At 42.5% G+C, this 24,366-nt stretch overlaps 1 protein-coding gene across 12 annotated transcripts in view; it reads right to left on the bottom strand.

Annotated features, from left to right (window-relative positions):
- Window positions 1–908: 908 nt before the first annotated feature.
- Window positions 909–24,366, bottom strand: part of SP140L (SP140 nuclear body protein like) — a 65,205-nt gene continuing 41,747 nt past the window's right edge. For 7 of the 12 annotated variants that reach the window (XM_077957808.1, XM_077957807.1, XM_015111318.3 and 4 more), the window contains 12 exons: window positions 21,190–21,255; window positions 19,450–19,530; window positions 16,059–16,133; window positions 14,665–14,769; window positions 12,456–12,598; window positions 11,230–11,277; window positions 7,849–7,890; window positions 4,415–4,530; window positions 3,596–3,704; window positions 3,217–3,294; window positions 2,854–2,997; window positions 909–1,863 (listed from right to left, as the gene is read on the bottom strand). In XM_077957808.1, coding sequence (XP_077813934.1) covers window positions 1,765–1,863; window positions 2,854–2,997; window positions 3,217–3,294; window positions 3,596–3,704; window positions 4,415–4,530; window positions 7,849–7,890; window positions 11,230–11,277; window positions 12,456–12,598; window positions 14,665–14,769; window positions 16,059–16,133; window positions 19,450–19,530; window positions 21,190–21,255 — 1,106 coding nt within the window. In that variant the 3' untranslated portion in view covers window positions 909–1,764. Of the gene's footprint in view, window positions 1,864–2,247; window positions 2,504–2,853; window positions 2,998–3,216; window positions 3,295–3,595; window positions 3,705–4,414; window positions 4,531–7,848; window positions 7,891–11,229; window positions 11,278–12,455; window positions 12,599–14,664; window positions 14,770–16,058; window positions 16,134–19,449; window positions 19,531–21,189; window positions 21,256–24,366 lie in introns of all 12 variants that reach the window. The other 5 variants (XR_013402222.1, XR_013402218.1, XR_013402220.1 and 2 more) reach the window with 1 other exon arrangement.

Here is a 24,366-nt window from a genome sequence, read left to right as displayed (position 1 = left end):
TTGACTTTGGCATAAGAGACCACCCGGAGCTTAGAATTCAGTCTTCTCTGAAGTTCTGCGATTTGTAAAATCAGGGCCTGTACCAGACCTTCCTTGCTGTCTGCCTTCCAGCTGCAGGTATGAGGATCTCTTCTCTTTAGGCTTGTGATGAATAGATCTAAGCCTGTCATTTACTCTTTTCAAGACATTAACAGCACTTAGTAATAACCCATACTTCTTATAGTTACTTTTCCTCACTTCTTAAATGCCAGACAATTGTACCAGCTACTTTAGTACATAGCTTGACCTGTAGCTCATCCAATTTACTACAGGTAAAAATTTGGGCAACTGCTCAGTGATAGCACTTCTGGGACTATCCATATTCCACCCAGCACCATTGGGCTAGACAGTGATCCAACTCCAGAATCCTGTCCTCAGAGCTCACTTCCTGGGGCCATTACCTTAGGTTGCATTCCCCAGAAGCACATTCTGGGATGAAGTCCCTTAAGCAAGAGATTGATGGTGAGCGTTCGCTCAGAAAGGAGCAGGGGAAGCAAAAGCTGGGCAAAAGCTGTGGGCAAAAGCTGAGCCAGGATGTGGCAACAGCTGGAGACTATCTCCAGCCTGATTCCTGGGAGCACAGAGTAGCTGCACACCACATCCTTGGTCCTGCTTTGAGGCAAGGGGGCCGACCTCAGGCCACAGGGTGTCACTTCCAGGTAAAGCTGATTCCATTCAATCAAGGGTAATACTCTGGGGACTGCTGACATTAGCAGCCACCACTCAGCAGCTGGGGATGAAAAGACCTGGCCAGAAGAGGAGATGGTGCCAGGATGCCAACAGCTTTCCAGGGGAGTGAAAAATGGCTTCCCTCTAACCTGCTAGGTTCTTTGGCTGAGCTACGAGTGAATTAAATTGACGTAAGTAGATTAACAGGAGGAAAAAATTTTTAATAATACATGTTTGCACAGGAGTCCCACGAAATTTAACACTTCAAGAAGGGTCAGATGATTGACATTCATACACCATCATGAGCTATCTTTATCGAAAAGAACGGGGGTTTGGGCGTTCTGCAGGGAGCTGGCCACAGAAGTGGGAGAGGAAAGGGAAGAAGTGTGTCGTGAATAAAGCTTGGCTGGTTTTCAGGTAAAAGGTCTTGCAAGTGGCCGGGCGCGGTGGCTCACTCTTGTCACATCCCAGCACTTTGGGAGGCCGAGGCAGGTGGATCATGAGGTCAGGAATTTGAGACCAGCCTGGTCAACATAGTGAAACCCTGTCTCCATTAAAAATACAAACAATAGCTGGGTGTGGTGGCAGGCACCTGTAATCCCAGCTACTCGGGAGGCTGAGGCAGGAGAATCGCTTGAACCTGGGAGGCAGAGGTTGCAGTGAGCCGAGATCGCGCCATTGCACTCCGATCCCGGGTGACAATGTGAGACTCCGTCTCAAAAAAAAAACAGAGGAGAAAGGTCTTGTGAGTAATAAATGTTATCTGGAGCCGACCTCAGGAGAAGAGGTAAGAGTCTGTCTGTGCTGGTGTCACCTCCAATCTCCTTCCCTGTGATCTCAGTTACTCTTCCCTGGTTGGTGAGATTCTTGGGGATGTGATTCATGATGATCGAATTTCTTTTGAGGATTTGTCTTTGGGCAGATGAGGGAGGCTCAGAGAAAAGCCCCTCCCTGCTTGTGCTATTTCCCAAGTGCTCTCAGTTTGAAGTCAGTGGCAAGGCAGTGGCATATTTTGGGGTACCATTTCCTGAAGGCCTTCAGCATCCACTAAACCAGTCAACTGTTCCCATTTGTTTCCTGAATAGCAAACACTTCCTTGAAATCCTTCTCAAATTCAGCCTCCAGTCTAAGTCCCATTTGGCCAAAATCGTTATACTGGAAAAAAACAATAAAGACAAAAACGATGTTCCTTATCATTAGTGTCATTAGACACCTTTCAACTGAGAATGATCAGGACTCTTGTCTTTAAAAAATAAAAACTGTAAGTTGACAATTTATAATGGTATGTATTTTGGAGTACAAGGTAGTGTTGTGATTTATGACTGCTATGTGGAATAATTAAGTCAAACTAATTAACATACCCATCACCTCAAAGAGCTATCATTTTGTGGTGAGAACATTTGATATTTACTCTCTGAACAATGTTGAAGTGTGAAATATACTATTATTAAGTAGAACTCTTATCTTAAACACCCTAAGTTACATTAACCAGGTTAAACTTGAAAACTAACGCAGCTAACAGTAACTTCTGTTTCTTACCAGCATGATGCTTTCTTATTAACAGGGCAGAAAAGTGAAATCATTTCCACAGTTGGGATTATTACTTCTTTGGCTTTGGTTGCTTATTTCAGTGGGTTAGAAAAGTAACCCACTGAATTTCAACAATTCAGATAGTGGAAGGGTATAAGGTAAGATCACTGATCTGTTCCTTTCTCGGTCACTTCTACTCCTTGCTGGAAATCCGTGTTAACCATACGGTCTCTTCACATGCAAAGGAATCTGGAGTTTGGGATTTCTGGGATTGGGGGCAGATAAGAAGCACAATATCACTTTAAGATGAAATTCTCTTCTCTTTATATGCTGCAGCAGGCAGGACTCAATTGCTCTCTCTGAGCTCCTGTCTCCTCTGGGGCAGGTCGGGGAGGAGCTCTCAGGGACCTGGGGTTCTGGTTGCAGGGACACCTTTTGACTCACCGTTTCTTTGCTAAGAAGAGCTTAAGTTCTGAACTGAAAACAATCAATCACTTCCAGAACCCTTGCTTGTGCAAGCTTATTACAGGATGAGGGAAACTAAATTTTTCTAGGCACCAGAAAATGAGGGGAAGGATGGAAAGAAATGAAATGGAAGCAGGAAGAGCCACCTACCTTGTAAGAGGCCCTGTGGTTCTGGAAGATGAGGCGCATGTCTCGTATAAACCCCTCCACTTGGGGGTAACTGTGCTCATTCAGCCTTTTCTTGATTTTATCCAACCACATGGGCTCCTTCAGGCCTTGACACGCCTCTCTAATCTGGTGACAAAAATACCAATGGAAAAGCTACCAGCATAGTTCAATGTCTGCCTTCTGTGGATTCCCATAAAATCCAGTAGAAATACAACAAGGTGAAGGTTGTAACAACAGCGTGTGCTCTTGCCCCGTGGGATTAAGATCACAAATCTCACGAGGGCTCATTTCAGGGTCAGGTAATGTCATGGCAGCCTGTAATCATGGGTTGCTGTTTTTACTTACATAATAATAGTATGGAATCTTGGCAAAAAAGGAGCTCTCAGAACAGCAATAGACTTTCAAGAGGAGGAACTCACATTTCTGCAAAAGAAAGAGGCTGTAAATGAAAAGCAGCTTGGAGAGAATGAGCCCACATGCATGAGACGGAGCACACGACTCATACCCTTCTTCCACAAGTTTCTCTAACATGTGTGGCTCTTGGAAACAGACATGTCATGGCTGAGTTATTTTTTGTGCAAACAAATTGGGGTGTTCTATCAGCGCGATTGAAGTGTGGCTCGGAAGAGCAGGCTCCTTTTGTGAATTCCCCTGACCCTGCGCTTGTTCATGGTGCTCACGTGTGAGGGGAAAGGAGAAGGCTTGGGGTTTGCATCTGACTTACCAACTGTTCCTGCGGACACATCTGCCTCTCCAGGACCTCAGATTCCTGACAACACTGTTGGCTTCCTGAAGACTCCTTCATCCTGCAGAAGATGCAACTCCACGGGGTCCTGAGAGATTGGACATGGGTGAGCAGAGGGCAGGGACCCTGGAAACGGCCACTATTCCTGTGGCTGCCACTGTCTTCCTTCAGGAATGGCTGATGGGCTCAGTCATGGGAGGGAGGGGAACACCTCCCAGAGTGTCCTAGAACTGCACATGGGATCTCCAGCCATTGGCCTTTCCCTCGCATCAGCGGTAGCAGCAGGCAGGAAGCCCGAGGAAGGTGGTGTCACCATGAGTGTGGACTCTCCTTTTCCTGTCTGAGCTGCTGGGAGCACAAGCAGCCCTGCCTGCCAGGCCTGAGTTTCAGAAACTGGGCTTTCAGCTCCAGGGACCTCGGGCCTCCATCAGCCCAAGACCGTGCTTCCTGTCTTGTATGAATAAGCACAAAATACAAACAACTGGTGTTTCTTTTCCTCAATCCCTTGGGACAGGAGACTCTCCTGCCAAATTGAAGGAAAGGACAAAACCAGTATGTGGGCAAAAGGTCCCCAGCACTGGCCTCAGCATATCAGAGGCGGGTCCTTGAGAGCACAGAGAACATGAACCTCCTGCTGCCAGCCTCTCCCGCTGCTCTCTGAACACACTGCTGCGTCCCAGTACCTGACGAACCTGCCCCTTCCCCATCTAGACACAAGTGGGCGCTCTGCTGGAGAGTGCGCATGGCAGGCGGAAGGTCCCTTAAAGCAGGAAGGAGAGGCCCCTGCATGTCACTCACCTCTCAGTTTCCACAGGCGCGATGTGACAGTCTTCATGGAAGACTCTTGAACAAGTGTCACAACAGAACAGCTCCCCTCCGTCCCGGCACACCTCACACTCATCCAAGTTTCTCATCTAGAAGGTAAAAGAGTTTCCGCAAGATTCAGGAAGGCCACCCCTCTGGGCATCTAGAACACACTGCCTTGTGTGAGTCTGTGTGGACAGGCGTATGCTTCTCCCTGGGATATGAAGGAAAAGCATGGCATGGAGATTTCAGAACAAATCCTGGTCTGCAGTGAAGTTCAGGAGGCGGGGGTATGTGTCAGAATAAAAACGTTTTCCTTATAAAACCAGAGATTATAACGCAGAAAGACGAGCAACGAAGCAAGAGGATGATCTTATAGGAATCTGAATAATTGTATTATGCTGCAGATAAAACCAGGTTTTAAAGTAACGTGTTAAATCCATTTGCTTATACTACAAATCAACTCATGAAAGGGAGACCCAGAGAATTACATATAACGGAATAAGCTTCTGAGATATCATCATCTTGGCCATAAGTTCCTCATGAGTTGAAGAGAGGGCCTAGTTAGGGGTTTCTAGGCTGTGGGTTTTGTGCCTGGAGGGCTCTACACCGACCTCTGAGGGGGAAGGACCATGAGTACAGATGACCAGGTGGGTCACAGGGGGCACATAGAGCTCTTCGGCTCTGGGGAGCCTGGCAGAAGATCTCCCATGACTTAGCTAATTTGGATTGTAAGGTGCAAAGATGTCATCTCTAATGACCAAGGACCATGGTAACAGCATCATACAGTGTTGAAGATGGAGGCCCTCTCCTCATTTCCTGGGCCCATAAAAGAGCTGGTGCTTTGTTCTATAAAAAGAATGGGAAATCAACTAATTCTCCATTTCTCACCAGTCTCAACATATGAGACCTTTAGCTAGATTTAATTTGATTTAGTGAAGTTAAAATATGATAGTATTTGCATCCACGTGTTGTGGAGCAAATCCCAGTCATTAAAAACCAACAGAATTTATAGAACAAATATAGAGACCAATATGTAGAGGCTGTATTGTAGACAAATGCATGTGTATTTATGACAAAGAACCGGTCTGTGACTGAGCCCTTTGTCGTTCAAGGGAAAAGTGCTGTGAGGACTAAAATTAGAGTTCAATATTATGTGCAGCCTGGACATCTGGTAACACTGGGAGGGCCTAGAATGGTCTATCTACAAGTTCTCCCCTGGCTCTGCTCCTGCAGATAAGGTTTCCTACCAACACTTCTGATCAAGAGGACGGCTTGTACCTTCTGCTTATTTTTGATTAGCTGATTTCGTTTCCCTGCCAGCCATGGAATTATTCAAACCAGCCAATCACACTCTCCCTCTGGAAGCAGGGGACAGCCCACCCTCCACAGCCACTGACTGTTTCCACTGTTCCTGAGCGCAGCCCCCATGTGGCCCTGTGTGGAGTGCCTACAGGGCTCTGTCTGCTGCTACTTCTACTTTTATATTTTGCCCAGCTCTCTAAATTCATTTCAGCTCTAGGTTAGGTGAAATCCTTCTCCCGTGATCTGGATTTTCAGGTTCCCCAGTGAGGATATATGTTCAGAGGTGGACTTTTTCCCTCTCACACGTTGAGAACTGTGTTTTGGCTGTCTCACAGAGTTTGCAGTGGCAAGCCACTTCTTTCAAAGGGTCTGTGAATTCCTTATTTTGCTGGAATGTTCCTGTGGTGGCTCTTGTAGCAAAAGTTCACGATGTGAGTCTCAACATGCTCTTCTGTCTGTCTGAGTCGGAGGTGGAAGTTGGTCCTGCCTCCGATCTGCCATTTTTTTCCTCCAAATCTATATCTTTTCAAGAAGAGATTTGATTTCTCTGGTTCTTTGGTTGTTAGTCTGGCTGTACATTAGACTCATCTCAGGAGAGTACATAAAATGCTAATGTCCTGAACCCAGCACCAGGGATTCTGAATCACTGGGTCAGAGCTGAGGTGCAGGCACTGGTATTCTTCTTAAGGTGACAGAATAGGTAATTCTATGTATCAGCATCATCTGGGGACCTTAAAAAAATTCTCATGTTCAAGTCATACATAGTCCAGATTGATTAATTTAGAATTTCCCTAGAAGTGGAATCCAGGCAACAATATTTTTTAAAGCACTTCAGGTGACTCCAGGATGTGGGATAATTTGAGATTCAACCTGAGCAAAGTCTGGTTATGGAGGCATGGGTATATTATAAGTCAATGTTGTTATTGGCCTTGGAAAAATTATTAATAGTGGTGACCATACCTTTGCTGGAACTGTTTTCCTCTTTTTCCCACAAACATCTGGCTGTGGGCTGTGAGACATAAACCTCCATGTCAAGCTTATACAAAATCAGCCACACAAGCACTGACCTCCAGGACCGTTTTAACTGTTCATGAGTCCCTGAGTTGGCTGGGCGTCAAAATCAGTGTGGATAAGAACTAAATCTTGTTGGAGGATTGCTTTGGAGGTAAGGTGTGTATAAAACTATTTGAGCATCCCTCCTCAGTTAAGTATTATGTGTCAGTATTATTGCATGATATTCTATGTGAGTGCTGCCTCCTGGAGTTCTGCGAGAAAGTGACCTTACCTAAAATTGACATCTCACTGCAATGAAAAGGAGCAAACCAGAATTTCATTTAGAGAAAGAACTCATCCATGATTTCGGTAGAACCCAAAGCAGGCAGCCATATAGCAAGTAGAGAATGGATGGGGCCCATGGGATCAGAAAGTTTGCATAGTACTGAGCACCAGATAAGCAGTTGAGTTAAAATGCCTCAGGATTTACTAGGTCATGATGGTTTCAGTCCTAACCAGCTCATCAGCCTAATGGCTTCCCTGAGACTGGTCATAGGGGCTCTGTAAAGGACCTCTTGTCCTGTATGTACTCCTTCACAGGACTAATGACAGACTCCACACCTTAAACATAAGAGCTTGGCATGCTCTGTTTCTTCTGCCTGATGCTTAAGACGATCTTCAGCTCTACCTGCACCTTGGAGTGCACTTTTGGGACTTTCCCTTTCATCCATACCCCCTACTTGAGAATTCTGTTATCCTCTCACCTTTACTCCTTCCCCCTAGTCACCAGGCCAGCCCTACCCATTACCACTTCAAGCTCTGTCTCAAGAGACCTCAGTGGTCTAGAGCTCAGCCTCCCATACTCACTATCCAAGGGAATAAGGAAATAAGAACATTGGAAGGTTTCTACTGAAACACATGGGAAGGGTGCTTTCACACTGAGACATCCAAGACCCAGGCACATCTACCTGGCTTGGGTGATGCAACTGGTATTCTTTGCTCATCACACACAGCAACATACTCCAACTGAGACTGAACATGCTTCAGGGAATAGTAGTCATGGCACAGAACATATCACTGGAGAAAGGAGTGGAATACTCTGGGGGTCATAGCTCAGAATTTGTACTTACACAAGGGTCCACTGAGCTATTGTTGTGAGACTTCAGTATTCTCTGTTGAAAAAACAGAAAGATTGATTTACGATACTGAATGCATTGTTTCCATCTATCACTTACTTAAATTTAAGTAGTCATCTTTGAAGGGATTCAGGAACCAGTTGTAAAAAAATAGTTGGGAGGAGAAGGCCAGTAGGCTGGGGTGACTCCAGTACTTTAATTTCCTATGTAAGTAAACTGAAACCTGATGTAAACAGTAAAATGAAACTAGAGACTTTACCGACTAGAATCCGCCATCTACCTCTAATTAGCATCTTTCTGTGATAACCCATTAAATATAGTTTCTCTGACTTATTCCTGTGTTGGCCTCACTGTCTGGGCTGCTGCAGCAGAGTTCTCTGAACCTCTTCTTGTTCTGAGTGCTGCCCAATTCATGAATTGCTCTTTGCTCCAATAAATGCTATTAAATTTATTTTGTCTAAAATTTTATTTTTTAAACAGTCTTCCCTTTACCTCATATCTGATTTTTTGGACCTATATATCTACTGAGGGAAGAAAAAGTCCCCAAGTACTACTGTTTAGCCCAATGCAAATCCCATTCCCTGCAGGGAGTCTGGACCTAGTTCGCACAGGCCAAGTCAGAGAAGCTCTACTTGTCCTTTTACTCCAAGGGGCCCTCAGGCATATTTCCTAAACTTGGCCTTTGTGTCATCCCACCCAGAAGAGCTGCAATAATAATCAGGCTGAGAACTTATCCCCCACATCCTCCAAGTACCCCAGGGCCCAGAGTCCTGGAGGCCATGCAACTATCCCAGAGAAGAATAACACTGCCTTCTACAGCTCCCCTAGGGACAAAGCCCTGGTGATAAAATGCCTCCAAGGTCCTCTGTGCTGCAGCTCTTCTTCCTGAGCGTCTCCCACTCTCCCTTCTATCCAAAGCACAAGAAGATGTCAGGTTGACTGACTGTCTTTTAAGAGGTAACCCACTAGATTTATTTAGATTGTTTTTGGATATCCATTGCAGGAGTTGGCACCTTTTCCTTCTGGGATACAGGCAGCCTCAGCTTTTGTCTCTAGCCCAGGGTACAGAGGCTATAAACAAGTGTGATCCAAAGCACAAGCACCTGAGAAGTGACCTTGTCACTGACTGCCTCTCTGACTAGCCTAGAATCTCCTACCCCACCCACTTGTAATTCATCCATGTTTACAATAAAATTGAAACAATCTTTTCCTTTTTTTCTTTTTTTTTGAGACAGAGTTTCACTCTGTCACCCAGGCTGGAGTGCCACGATGAAATCACAGCTTACTACAGCCTCGACCTCCCAGGCTCAAGTGATCCTCCCATATCAGCCTCCCAAGTAGCTACTGCATGACTACAGGTGTGCACCACAATGCCTGGGTATTTTTTTTTTTTTTTTTTTTTGGTAGAGGTGGTATCTCACGATGTGTCCAGGTTGGTCTTAAATTCCTGAGCTCAAGTCATCCTCCCATCTCAGCCTTTCAAATTGCTGGCATTATAGGCTTGAGTCACCATGCCTGGCCTGAAATGATTTTTCAGGTCAATCTTTTGTAATGGCCTCTGGAATTTAGTATGTGCTTGATAAGTATATGTTGAATGGGTGAATAAATGAATATTGTTTCAAGAGTTCAAGATCAGCCCAACATGGCAAAACCCCGTCTCCACTAAAAATACAAATAATTAGCCAGGTGTGGTGGTGGGCACCTGTAATCCCAGCTACTTGGGAGGCTGAGGCAGGAGAATCGCTTGAACCCCGGAGGTGGAGGGTGCAGTGAGCTGAGATCGCACCACTGCACTCCAGCCTGAATGACAAGAGTGAAACTCTGTCTCCAAAAAAAAAAAAAAAAAAAATACTAGAGTCTCTTAAGCAAGCATTAGCATACAACAATTATTCTGGGTGAGTATATCAGATTGTTTTACACCTCAGCTGCCACCAAAAGGTTTATGTGGCCCTTGTCATGAGCCTGAGCAGAGACACTATCATGTGGCACTGATAGTGACACTGAAGTTTCCAGAAGCCAAATGGCTTTGCCAGCAAGAGAAGCTCTGAGAGGCACAGAGGACCCACGGAGTTTGTAATGGATCCTGGATCTGCCACTTAGGGGACCTCTGTTCTCCCCATGAGGAGACACAACACATAGAGGCAACTGCAGCTTGTTGCTGCTAAGTGTTGCACCTCAGAAGAGGGGGAGAGTCGGTTAGTTGGAAATGTCCAGTTCATTTGGGTCATCCAGACTGAGTTACTCTCGGCACCTGGGGAAAGGTAGAGATGCTGGTCTTTAGTGTACTCACTGAAAAGGTGATGTAATAGTTTCCCTTCAGGAAACCCAGTGGATGAAATATCTCAGTGGCTGAGAATTCAAATCAGCCAGTATATCAGATAAGGTAAAGGCCTGGATCTCAGGTTCCCAATGGAATATGAAGCCCAGTGGCGAGCTATGTGTGAGCTGTTTTAGAAGTCTGTCAATGTCTTGAATGCGCATTTCTACCTGAAGTGCACAAGGATGACATTTTTCTCTTCCCTCTCCTCAGGTTCTCATTCATACTCAGTCTTGAAAAACCATCACCTTGTCCTGAATCTACACTGCACTTAACCTATTTATTTGTCACGTTCTTTAAGTGAAGGGAAAATCACTTTCACAGATAAAAAGCAGGTCTGCACAGTCTTTCTGGTAGAGCTAAAGAGGTGGCATCAACATAAAAGGTTTTCCTGGTCAGCCCCTCCTATAAAATACATTTGCCTCTGGAGATCTTCCTCCCCAATGGCACCATCTTGACGAAGGGAAATAATTTCCTGTTGAGAAAGAATTCTGTGTATCTGTGTGTACATTTTTTTTGGAAGGTGAAAGAGGATGTGAAAGATCGGAAAAGAAATATTCTTTTTATTACCTATTTCATGAAATAATATATGGTTTTATACACGTCTCAAGTGACTGGGAGGAAACGTTGGCTCTATCAATTTCACAAAAGTTAGAAAACAATAACATCAATGGAAAAAATCTGATTTTGAGTCGGAGATGATATTCTCATCTTATTATGAAATATTTTTATGTATTCCATGACCGTGTTGGATTTTCCAACTTTGACACTCTTAGAACATCTGCATCTGTTGCTAAAACACATTCAGGGGGTTTGTTTTGATGGCTCCTCAGCATCTCCATCTGATACAGTTTAATCCAAAGAGGACCTAGCTTTATATACACATAGTATTCAAAGTAGCAACTCTGAAGGCATATATAAAAAAAATTTAAACGTGGGTAGTGGAGAAGGTGAAAGCTTAATTATAATTACCCAATTGGAGACTCCATAGAATAAGATGTCGTACATGTTAAATCAGTTATGTGACAAGAATCTGTAGAAAATTATGTAATAATCACCTTTTGGTTCCTGTAATGTATTTTTGGAGGATTAGGTAGAGATCCTTCCTGAAACATAAAAAGACCAAGATTCATAGTCAGCCTGTGTTTCTGTTTTGTGAGTCTGGCATTTCCAACCTCTTCCCAAATACTTCTACCTGAGTGTTCCACTGCCAGCTCAAACCCAAGGTGTCTAATGAGAAACCATCTCCCTCTCTTCACCTGTGCTTCTAGACTCCAATCAACAGAAAATCATTTTCAGGATCATTTTCCCTTCTCTTGTGCTTCTTTCCTAAGTCCTAAGAGGTTTTCATTCATAATCTCATACCATCTATCACCTCTTTTCCAGTTCCACCAGTGCCACTCCCAGCTGGAGTCCCTACACCAGAGCTATCCAAGCAACACCCACTTATTGCATGCTACTGGGTGTCAGTCACTCTGATCAATCTTGGGTACATGGAGATGGGAAAACCTAAAGAGATCTACAGACAAAAAGCACTCACAGAAGGATAAATATAAACAGTGAAAAAAGGGCATTAGTAGGGGGCTCAGGAACCCTGGGAAGGGAGGACCCATGGCTAGGTCAGTGAATATTTAAGGAAGAGGGTAACATTTGAGCCAAGCATTCCAGACTGAGTATAGGTTTGCTAGCAGGGGAAACAGTGAAGACATTTCAAAACCCCATTGCTGTCTAAAATACTGTGTTAAATGTCATTTCCAATCTCAGAAGATTTCGCCGATTCCTTGTTATCTCAATTACAGATTTGAATTACTTAGCCTGGCATTAAAGCGCTCCACAGACAACCTCAGTTGCTGAATTGTGCCTTATTGTATGCAATCTATCTACCTAAATCCACAGACCTGTTAATAGTTTTACTATGGTTCTTGTTTTAATGCCATTCTGGTTTTCAGGTCATTCTTTCTCTGAAGTATCTTCTTGCCCTGCCTGACTATCAACTCTCTTCTTTTTCTCAGTGCACAAAATTGTCTGCATCCACCCTAGTCAGAATGACCCTTTCTTCCTCCAAGCTGCTGCATCTATCCTGATGGAGCCCCTGTACAACATCAATGTGTTGCACTGTAGTGTGGTTATGGATATGGGGTCCCTCTCTCCTGAATGAGAGGATAAACTCACTGGCATCAAGGATTTAGCTATAACCTAACAAATATTTGGTGAATAAACAGTCTCTTCATTATTGGGGAACAACAGGAAGGGGTACAGGTCTGGCGCCTTGTCATTGGAATACCTTCATCAGCCTTTGTAGGGGCCACCCGCCACAGCGCACACTCAGCTTCCAGTTCTTTGATCTTGCGTAGCCTCCTTTGGTTTCAAATTCTCCGGGGGTGAACCAATTTCCATCCTCAGTCTGTATACACTTCAAGAAGCTTCCTGTAAGACCAGGGTAAGTTGATCCTGAGCCCTCTTTGTTCCTAGTGCTCAGACTGTGGCCACTCACCACATTGTATCTAGAACCACCCAATTTCTGATCAAGATCAATAGCGGGAGGGTCTGGCCTTCCCTCTCAGACTTCAGAGGCCTCAAATCCAGCCTGAAAGTCCCCTCTAAGGATATTTCCTGGTGGGGGTGCACATTTCTTTGACCTTCATCCATGAAGAAAGTGATGGTTGTCAACAAGAGCAACCTTTTAAGCATTTCAAAAGCACTTGCAGAATGAAAAGCAAATAATTCTGAAAGATGAGAGGATTCCAACTTGTTTTTTAATTCTGGGGGTAGAGACCAGGCCTGAGTCTGCAGATGGCTCTGGGGGCAACGTGGAGGCAGAATCCATAGGTAGGGGTACAGTCTGAGATGAGTGCCCTGTGGCTCAGGAGGCCGCCCCAGCAACATGTGCACCTTCTATTACAACATTTTTCATTCAGTTTTAGGGCATTATTGAACAGAGATTTTCTCATCTGTGCAATCACGGGTAGCTGATATTAAAAAATAATTGTGAAATGTTACCTAATAGAAAATTTAAGTTATATATAAAAGATAGTCAACCCCATCAGCTATTAGGGAAATGCAAAGCAAAATCACAATGAGATACCACGTTACACCCACTAGTATCTTAATAAAAAGACAGACAATAACAAGTGTTGGTGAGTGTGTAGAGAAATGGGAGCCTTCACACATTTCTCGTGGGAATATAGAATAATGCAGCCACTGTGGAAGACACTTTGGTGTTTCCTCAATAAGTTAAGAATAGAATGACCATTGGACTCAGCAATTCCTCTCTTGAATATACACTTCAAAGAACCGAAATATGTTCACACCAAATTTGTTACACAAATGTTCAAAATAGCATTATTTATAACAGCCAAAGAGTGAAAATAACCCAAGTTGATGAATGGATAAACAAAATGTGGTATATCTATACAATGAAATATATGATTTATCAATAAAAGAAATGAAGTACCAATACATTCAATATGAATGAACTTTGAAAACATCATGCTTATTAAAAGCAGCCAGTCATAAAAGGAGATGTATTACAGGATTCCATTTGTAGAAAATGCCTAGAATAAGCAAATCTATAGAGCAGAAAATAGATGAGCAGCTGCTTAGGGCTGGGCATTGGGGCGAGGTGGGAATGGGCATTGACTGCTAATTGACATGAGGTTTCCTTTAGTGAAGGACAAATTGTTCTAAAATGAGATGATAATAATGGCTGTACAATCCTGTGAAAATACAAAAAAAAAATCATTGATTGGTATATTCTAAGTGGTGAGTTACATGATATGTGAACTTTATTTCAGTTAAGCTGTTTAAAAAAAGTCCCAATGAAAACATTTATATTAATTGGTGCTCAAAGAGCCAAGTTAAGAGAGGTCTGAGATGAAGGCCATTCTGATAGATGATTTTGACAAAGTTTTATAATTTTCAATTGCAAAATATTTTACGTTAATATGTAAATTAATTCTCACAGCTACATCATGAGGCAGGTTTTTCATTATTGTTCCCTCTCTTAGATGAGAACTTTCACATTCAGAAAGGTCCCCTTCTCTATTCAGAATGGAACAGTCACCCCTGCACAGCCAAAGCTGGAGCTCAGGCTTCCTAATGTTAAAGCCTGTGATCATCACCCTAAGCCAAGCACCCTGCCCTGGTGATGGCACTCCAGAAGGGGGAGAGAATATGAAGGTCGAGGTTGAGGGCCTCTTCCCTTTTCTGTCTGATTCAAAGTAAAATATGTGACATTTTCCATCTGCGAATTGACGTTCCTGCACTTCTCTTTGGTTCTTTGGGCAACCCCTGGACACTCCGTGTGCGAGTGAGCATCTAATGGGTGTGATTTCTTAAAGTCTGAAAATGTCATCTTAGAAATCCCTTCCTCCTTCCCTCAAGCCAAACTGGGGCCAAACTCCTTGAATGATGTGTAATTCACACGATAATTCCCCACTACTTGTGATGCCTTCAGATAGGAGCTGCAATTTAAAGAAGACCATGAAACCCACCTTGTTTCAATTTCTCCTTATGTAAAATTCCCTTCACCCCACCACAGGTCACCGGAAGTAAAGGAGCCTTAAAATCCACAGTTTCATCTTTGTGCTTTCTTGAAGCTGAAAGAGAGGATTTCTTCATTGTGTCTCACTTTGCAAAGGCACATCCCCCTTCCCCACTGAGGTAAATCCTACAAAGGCACAAAGACTACTTAAGAAATTCTATTGCATAAATCTCTAGAGTTTCAAAGTCTTTCTTCCAAGTGGCATTTTTTATACAATACTACACAATGTGGGCCCCAATTTCACCTTTCAAATGTCACACAAAATATTGGAGAAATTAGACTTCAGTAAAACTGTTTTAACTTCCAATGTAGTAAGCTCCACTGATTCTTATATGACAATGAAACATACAGTTGTTGTCATTGGTTTGATGGGCGCTCTCCAGCTATGCTGTTTTGCTGCAGTTAGGTAGCCAGAGATGAAGCTGGAGACCATAATCAGTCTCCCATTTGAGCACTGACTGGTCAAGGAGGGAGAGGCTAATGATGAGATAACCTAATGGAGATGGCGCCTGCCTTCTGCTTTTATTCTCTGCTTTGCTCCATTTTCCCCTCCTATCAGCTTTCTCCACAGCTGAGAAAGGAGCTTAGGGAGCTCTAGAATAATCTGAAAATTGTACTGAGCAGGGAGTGGGGAACTGGGAACCTGACACCACAGAAGTAGGTGGGAAAGTTTTTCAAAGAAAAACTCCAGGAGGATGAGCAGCGAATCCTGCCCTTCTAAACAGAGGAGTGGAGGCCATGACGGGCAGGGGGAGTGGCCCTTGGTCCTGAGACTGGTTTTGAAAAGGGCAGACTATTTAGACTGAGATGGACTAATAAGAATGGTGGTTGGCCTAATTCACCCTCTAGCTTCCCAGATGAGGAAACCAAGGCAAAGAAGGTCAAGTGGTCAGCACAAGACCACACAGTCAAAGATGAAAAAAAAAAAAAAAAAAAAAAAAGCCAAAAAGCCTTAGGACACAGATCTCTAACCACAACTCTGGTTCAACCTTAGTGTGCAACCTGTGGCATTCTGTGTAGCCAGAGGAAGGTCAGCTAAATCACTTATGGGTTATACCCTTTATACAGCAATGGGCTATCTCCAGCCTTGAAATTTATCATTTCAGTGGAAGTAGCACTTTAGTGGCCCCTGAGCCCCCGGGGTCTGATTGTAGATCAATCACCAACTTACTTCCTTCTTTCCTTGACACATTTTGGAAAATGACTTAATAGGATACATTTCTCAATAGTTAGTACAGTTTCATAAAACAATTAAGGAAATAGGTTTATTACTGAAAATACAGCATAAAGCACAGGAAATTAGATGTTTAGTTATTGAAAGTGCATTCCTCTTTTCTTTTTTACCTCTCGATCGGACCCTTTTCTGTGGAGCTCTGTCACTCTGAGTGAAGCAGGTTCCAGGTTTGCTTCTCTTACTCCCTGAGAAAATAGAATAATATAATCACAGTCACAAACGAGCAACTGTATTAAACATATTGCTGCTTTCCAAAAATTCCATTTAAATGTAACTTTCCAAAAGCCAGTTTAATGTATAAATAAAAAGATTTAAACCTTAGCCTTTAAGGTATGAATAATTAGATAGCTAATATTAGGTTTACTTTATATTTCATTTTCCTATTCTTATATTAGGAAAAAAACTAATTGAAATCAGTATTCCACATATATGTCAAGCAACAGTATAAATACTTCATTCCATGTTTTGAAGGTTCATTTCATGTTTTAAAGGTTCATTTCATATTTTGAAGGTTCTTTTCATATTTCATTTCAAATATATATCTTTGAAAAATATATATGGCATATAATGCATGTTAAACACTTACACATCCACTAATTTATTTAATCTTTGCAAGATCAAAATGATGATTACTGTCATTACAGAGACTAAAATATTCAGAGAAAATTGAGACAAAACTACAAAATTAAGTGAAGGCATTTGGGTTTCTCTTAGCAGAGACAAAAATGAATGACAGTTCTGTGAATTAAGGGAAACCCTATTAGGTGTTCCATAGGTGAGATGTATGCTGCACATATCACATGGAGGGAAGATATTCGTACCTTTGTGCTGAAAGTAATAGTAAATGTGACCAGGGCTTTGTCCACATGGCTTTGGAAAAAAGAAATATTAGAATCTAAGAAACTAATCAGAAGAAAGTTAACCATGAGGAATGGGTAGAATTGAGACTTCTACAGCCTTCATTCCAAATGGTAATTAAGGATTGACATGGCAGATGCTGCGGCCGATGAGGTTCTCCCGTGTGCATGTTAATTGGCTGTGGGTGGGCATCTCAAGGTTTACTATCATTCAAATGTGTTTTATTTTCCAAGGCAGGAAAGCAAAATGTTCCTTCCTTCTTGTGCTGAATGTCCACCATCCAGTGACCACCATCTGGGGGTGCTGGTCAGGGTCATGTAGACCCCGTGGAGAAATATTTTCCAACCTACTTATTCCTAAGTACTCTAAACTCTAAGCATATTATGAGCATATTAGGCCAGCAAAGTGGAAAAGACCAATCAGACCCAAAGTGGACCTATGGCTTAGTAATATGATTCCACTTTCTGGTCTTTAGACTACACACTTACTGATCAGGTTTTTACCCATTTAAGACCCAAATGGCCCAAGGGACCAATACTGATAATTACAGACATCTTATCCCAAGATCAAACAAGTTTCATATTTACAAGTTGTCATCCTGTCAATATTTAACCAAGATAATAGGTGCTCAAAGAAGAGCTTTAGGAGAGTTTAATAAACTTGTATAGGGAGGTATGAGTCTTCTATAGTAACAGCCAAGGGCTAAGAAAAACTACTAAAGAGGTGGAAATGTGGTTCTCCATGAGGCATATTAATCTTTTTGCTCCATCTTGCTGCCTGCCTCTGGAAGATGAGGTTTCCAGGCAATAGAACATCAGCCACACAGGTGTGGCTCTCTGAGAAGCTCTCCTCCCCTCTTCTCCCACGAAAGATGCCAAGGGGACTCTGGAAGGCCAGGACATCTCCAGGTCTCTCCTCTTCACTGCTTCATCCCTCCCTCCTCTCTGAGGGTCCACGCTCACCGTACAGTGAGAATAGATCCAGATGTTATACTCTTGCTGCTCTTTTCCCTCCTATACTCCAGCCAGTCTTGGCACTAGAGCTCTGGCCACAACCTTGGACAGTCCAGCTAATACAGAGTTATTTCTTCCTTTCTATCTGCTTCTGTCTGGTTACATCTTTTCTGGGACTAGTGGGTGTGTCAGATTTAGCTTTCATTACATTTGTTGAGGCCTCATATTTTTAGGGAGAAAAAGGAAACACCATGAAGTCTACTCTAGTCTATGGAGCTTTTGGTACAGAACAATCTGGAGCTTAAATACAGCAAATTCATAATACAGCACTACTGTGTTTTACTCTCAGAATCGAGTGGCTGAACAAGGCAGGATTCAAATATTATTGTGTCAAATATTATTGTGTTAAATGGCTGTAATACCCATTTAACAACACTGAAACCCTATCACAAGCCCTAATAAATACTATGGTGGCCAGAATATAATTTAAAGTTATTTTAAAATAATTGTTATGGTTGGTGTTAATTAGCCTCTAGAAAGAAGTGTGACAGAGTTTTCAATTTCCTCCTGCTTTCTCAAAATTTCACTTCAAGTCCCAACGGTTGGGAACAATCCAGTAAGTACCAAGTAGAATGACCAATTGTCCCGGTCTGTCCAGGACAAAGGGGGTGCCCAGGACATGAGAGTTTCACTGGCAAAACTAAGAAAGTCCCAAGCAAGTAGGTTGAGTTGATCACCCAAGTTTCAAGCACCCACATCCTAAGACAATGCACCAGTCCACCTACGCGACCATAGAAAGAGTTGGTGGAACTGATGATGCTAGGTTCAGCCCTTCACTCACATCCAGGTTGTAGAAGTAAACCTCTATTTCTTTCAAAATAAGTCAAGCTGTGATGCCTGACCCCTCCCCTTCCCTTGCAGGAGAGTTGATGAAAGCATCTCGTGGAAGAAAGAGCTAGTGATTGCGCATCAACCACTTGTAATGTCATTTCACGGCTGCACCTGTCAGGCAAGACACCTCCACACTCTGATCTCACCCCTCTCTCTCACCTCCCCAGTCCTGGATGGGACCAAGCCAACAGCTATGGAGTGGGGATAGGGCCAAGAGAGAATAAGAGAAGACACTGACTATGTCACCCCCAACTATATGTGTTCCAGACTAAGGCTTGCCCAGGCTACAGGAGGGAAGGTGCTTTAAATGCTTTAAATTGGGGAGGACATTGGAGTTTTAATACTTGGTCAGAAAGACTCTCAACTACTGAAAGGAGACTCTTATTGTTGTGAAAAGGGAGTAGGAAAGTGATAGGGGTTGCTCAGGACAGGAAATAACTCATCTAGGAAGAGGACTTGAAAGGGCAGTGAGAGAATAAACCTGTATTCTGCTTACAATTTACCAGGTCTAGCCTTTTTCATTAGCGAATGATTTAAGGCAAAGGAATTTCCAGGAAAATCAGATAAAACAGAGAGGAAAACAACTTTAGAACCTAGAGAGATAAGATCTATGATATGAATACAATCAACTTACAACCCTGGCTTCTAATGGGTTTGCTTTTTTTTTTTTTAGATTTCACAGCTCTGAAATTGACTAAGTTTGACTAGTAAACAATAAAGGTTCTAGGCTCCTCAAAACGTCAACAACATTTGCATTGACCTGAAGGGCAAATGAAAAGTGGTACAAACTTTATCTTACCGCTGATCTTGGAAAGGCCTTGCAGATTCACTTTTGCCTTCTCTTCATTAGGGACCAGCTGGCCACCGGGTTTGCTGTTATCTGGGGATAGGCAGGGGAAAATGTATTAATAGAACTGAGCAGAACAACAGCTGTCAGGCTGGACCAAACTCAAGTGAGGGAGTCCTGGGTTTCTTCAGACACTCAGACAAGGAACCTCAAGCAGGTGTCCAGAGCATCTTCTGCTTTTGGGAGTGTCGACTTCTAAATTACACACAGGATTTAATTGTACATTGAAGTCTCTTAGAATTTATTAGGATAATACACAGAGACTTAAATGAAAACGTTATAATGACTCAGTCCAAATAATTTTTTAATTTGAAAACACTCATTCTTGTTTTTTGTTTGTTTGTTTGTTTTGTTTTTTAGAGACAGTCTTTCTCTGTCTCCCAGACTGGAGTGCAGTGGCACAATTTTGACTCACTGCAACCTCTGCCTTTCAGGTTCAAGTGATTCTCATGCCTCAGCCTCCTGAGTAGCTGGGATTACAGGTGCCTGCCACAACATCCAGCAAATTTTGGTATTTTTAGTAGAGATGGAGTTTCACCGTGTTGACCAGGCTGGTCTCAAACTCCAACCTCAAGTGATCCATCCACCTCAGCCTCCCAAAGTGTTGGGATTACAGGCGTGAGCCACCGTGCCCGGCTAAAAACACCCATTCTTAAAATAAATGCAACCACTTGTTTTTCTTTCCAAACAAAAATGTACATCCACAAACCGGGCAGACACTTAAACTGGCAAGAACAGAACAGAAGATATATAGATTGGTGAAAATGAACAATTTTCAATAGGACTCTAAAATCTTACTATATAGATCCACTGATTCAAAACTGAGCATCATTTGGAAAATAAGACTTAGCCTTCATTGACTAGGAGGAGGGAAATCCTTAGACCATGACTAAAATAAATAATATGTATAATTATGGAAAATTCAGAAAATAAAATGGTCTAAAACATCATCATCTGGAGATAGCCACAGATGAGGATGGCTATCTCCAGATGGTGATTTGTTCAAAAATATTCCCTTAGGTTTTTCTTTTGGCATCTGTTACCTTTAAAGAACCCTTTTTCATTATGAAGTTTGAATATTTTAAAAATTTTAATACACACTGGTACATTTAAATACCACAAATAAAAATATAAACATCACCTCTATTATACTGACTAAATGTAACCACTGCTTATATCTTTATAAATGAACTGCCATTGATTTTTCTATAGCTTTATATCTCTTTATACACACAGATAAATAATTACACATATCTACGTAAGGATTGATAGATACATAAAAACACACTTTCACAAGTATAAATTTCACATAAAATATGGTTGCATATATATGTATATATATATTTTACAGGTGCACACACATACACATACACCTTGTTTTCTTCATTTAGCCCTCTTAAGGACATTTTTCCAGATTAATAAAAATTTCTTGAGCTACTAAAAAAAGCCATGCTGAGGATGATAAGACCTGCCTATTAACTGTGGGCCTCTGGACTATTACATGCATGAGAAACCATTTTGTTGAAGCCATTGCATTCTCAGGCCTCTTGTCACAGCCTGTTAGTCTACATCCTAACTGATACAGGAGGTACAGAACTCTCCTGGCCCTCGAGAACTGCAGGCTTTCAAGAATACAGTGGGCAGTGCCCTAATAAACTCAAAAGCTGTAACGACCTCACTTTGCCTGCTTACCATGTTGTTGGATTTTTTTCTGCGTTCTGCTTTTTATTCTGGTCCAGGAATGCCCCTTCTTTTTTTCTTCAAATAAAAGAGAATAAATTTAATTATGCAGAGGTATAAATATAATTCTCTGAGCTTTATGTGCTAGTAGTATACAAGATTTTTTTTCATACTTTGGTCCACAGGAATGAGGCAAAATTCTTTATAATCTGTGTAGTAGTGTGGAAGTTGAGTACAGAGTTCTATTTTAATTCTGCATGAGCTTTGTGGATCATAGGCTTGGGAGACTATAGGAGATGACCTTCCTTTGAAACAAAATTTTTAATGGAAAATTAACTCTTGCTGGCACCTTAGAGTGAATAATAACTGCTACTCCATGTTCCTTTTTCAAATGTTTGTTGAGTAAATGCAAATGTGCAATGAGAAGGCATCCTCCTTGAAGCTGATGATGTTATAGATAATATTTTGTATTGGAAGTTGGGAGATATTGTGAACTCTGATGTAGTGAGTTTTCATTATGTAATTACATAATCATTATAGAATTCCCATACAACTTCATTAAATAATCTCAGCAGTGCCTCCACACTGTCAGCCCTCCTTCAGGCTGCAGAACAACTGACTCCAGGAATGCTATTGTGATCCTAGAAACTCATTAGTGTCATGAATCTGACTGTCTGGACCATTTGCAGTCTGATGTGCCCTTTATCAGAAAAGTGACTCCACAGTGCACTGACTTTCTGACTGTCCCTCATCTCCTCCTGTCCACACACCATGGGAGGTTCACTGAAGGAAGCAGCCCCCAGAAAGGGATCATCTCCTTCCTGGACAGTGACCAGGACAAAAGTGTGGGGTATTGCAAGTGTTCTGTAGACCTATCTTGAAGATTCAGGATTCTGTTGTGACCATTCCTAGGGATGACGCTTCATTCTTTTCCCTAGAGGCCTGGTGGGCACAGCCTTCTGAGTGCCCAGGGGATTCAGATTTCACTCCAGACACAGCTAATGAAAATGCTTTTGCTCTACTTGTATCTGATATTGTGGATGGAAGGTCTAAGTGAGAAAAGGAGATGATTAGGGGAGAAAGATGAAGGTGCAGCCACCTGAATGGTACAGAGGAATTTTGCAGCAGTGAAGCAAGAGCAAAAATCCCGACATCTAAGGCAGGAACACCTGCAACCCCAGGAGGCAGGGAGGAAGCAGGAGCATTGGTGATATCTGTCTTTCAGAACTACCCTGAATCCTTTGTCCAGAAGGAAAACCCCTGCTCCAGTGCTCCTGCCTCTGAGAATGCTGAGTCAGCCTCTCCGCACCAGTCATGAGACAGCAGAGGCTGGGCCCAGGTTCTGAGGTCCAATATAGAATCCTCCAGACATTGTCCCTACCCCTGTTTTCAGTCATTTGTTGGGGTGGGTCGGGGGGCGACTGTTACCTGGTTGGTGTCATGGACAAAAAGGATAGATTGGAAAGACTGTCCTCAAACAGTACCTCCACATGCCCACCCTCTCCCCGCCCCCCACACACAAACAAATCAAGGACTGGACACAATGAACAGAACTGGGATCCCCAAGGCTTACAGTCATCCAGGAGTCACGTAGGAGGCACTGTTTCCCTTCCCCCTGACAAAAGTACATCCCGCTCAGGGAAGCTCAACAATTGTAAACACTTCCCTTCTTCGAGCACCTTGTGTGCTCTGGGGACTGTGCTTCTTGTATGGAAGCCAGGCATTAACTTGCTTCCCTCATGTAAGGTGACTTGTACCTTAGAGGTGGTCAGCTGGTCATAAGAGACCTAAAGACCTAAAACATTCACTGTTTATGAAGTGTGTGTGTGTGTGTGTGTGTGTGTGTGTGTGTGTGTATGTGTAGAGACAGGGTTCCACTATCTTGCCCAGGCTTGTTTTTGGTTGTTTTGCTTGTTTTTGGACTCCTGGCCTCAAGTGATCCTTCTGCCTTGGTGTCCCAAAGTGCTGAGATAACACGAGTGAGCCAGTGCACCTACATTTGCAATTTGCTCCTACAACATTTAGCAAATCAAATGTATCTGGACCCATGGGTCAAATTAATTAAAGTGGCTGATGGGTCAGTGTCTTCATGAGGAAAATTACCAGAAGCAAAAATGTGGGAAGAATTTGTTGAGAAGCTATTCTCATTGGCATTTCTGTACTCATGGTGTCAGGGTATAACTTCAAGGATGTTAGAATAGCAAGCAGCCTTGGAAGCTAGAGATCATGTAGCCTCCAGATTATAGGGCAAATTTATTCCCTCACCAGTATAAAGTGGAGAACATCTCCCTCCTTAGAAATTTTCCAGAGGAGATATCCCAGAGGAGAGTTGCTTAAATTCCAGCTAAAAAGATAATATCTCCTTCAGAGGTAAGGTTTGGGCAGGCTTGCTAGCAGTCCCTGAGCTAGCAAACCCCATGGGTTTCCTCAGTGAAACATTCCATCACTGCAGCACATACTTGTGAGTGCAGCATCCACCTGCACCATCCTTTTCATGGGTCCTGAGGGAAAAGAACTGATACATCTACTCTATATCCCAGCAATTTTACTCCTAGGTATTTAGATAAGTGATATGAAAAAACAGAAAGACTTCTACAAGAATGTACTGAGGAGAATTTTTATAAAAGCAAAAAACCGAAAATACTCGAGGTGACGATCATTAGGAGAATTATAAACAAAATTCAGTATATTCAGACAATGGACACTGCTTAGCAATGAAAAGGAACAAATTACTGATACATCCAATGATACAGATGGATCTCAAAAACATGCTGAGTGAAATAAATCTCACAATAAAGAGAACATGCTGTAAAACCTTATTTATATAAAGTTTTTTTAAAAACCCAAATTAAGTTATCATGGTAAAACAAAGAGTAGTGATTGCCCTGATGGGTAGCGAGTAGAGATATAACAGAAAGGACATAAGGAACCTTTCCATGGTGATGATCATGTTATGTATCTTGGTAAACATTTTGATGGTGCAGAAAAATGTGGTTATAAGAACTCATCAAATGGTACTTTTCATACTTGCGCATTTCATTGTAAATTTTATCTTATAAAAGAACTTTAGTTAATAATATGCAGGCAGAAGTATTTGAGGGGGAAGGGTGCAGATGACTGCAACCTTGAAATGTTTCAAACTTGACCATGGGTTATGGAGTGGATAAAAAAATGTATATATGGATAGTG

The sequence above is a fragment of the Macaca mulatta genome, chromosome 12 (assembly GCF_049350105.2).
Source record: "Macaca mulatta isolate MMU2019108-1 chromosome 12, T2T-MMU8v2.0, whole genome shotgun sequence".
Taxonomy (NCBI): domain Eukaryota; kingdom Metazoa; phylum Chordata; class Mammalia; order Primates; family Cercopithecidae; genus Macaca; species Macaca mulatta.
The sequence above is the reverse complement of the archived record's forward strand: the minus strand, read 5'-3'. Positions and strand labels throughout refer to the sequence as shown.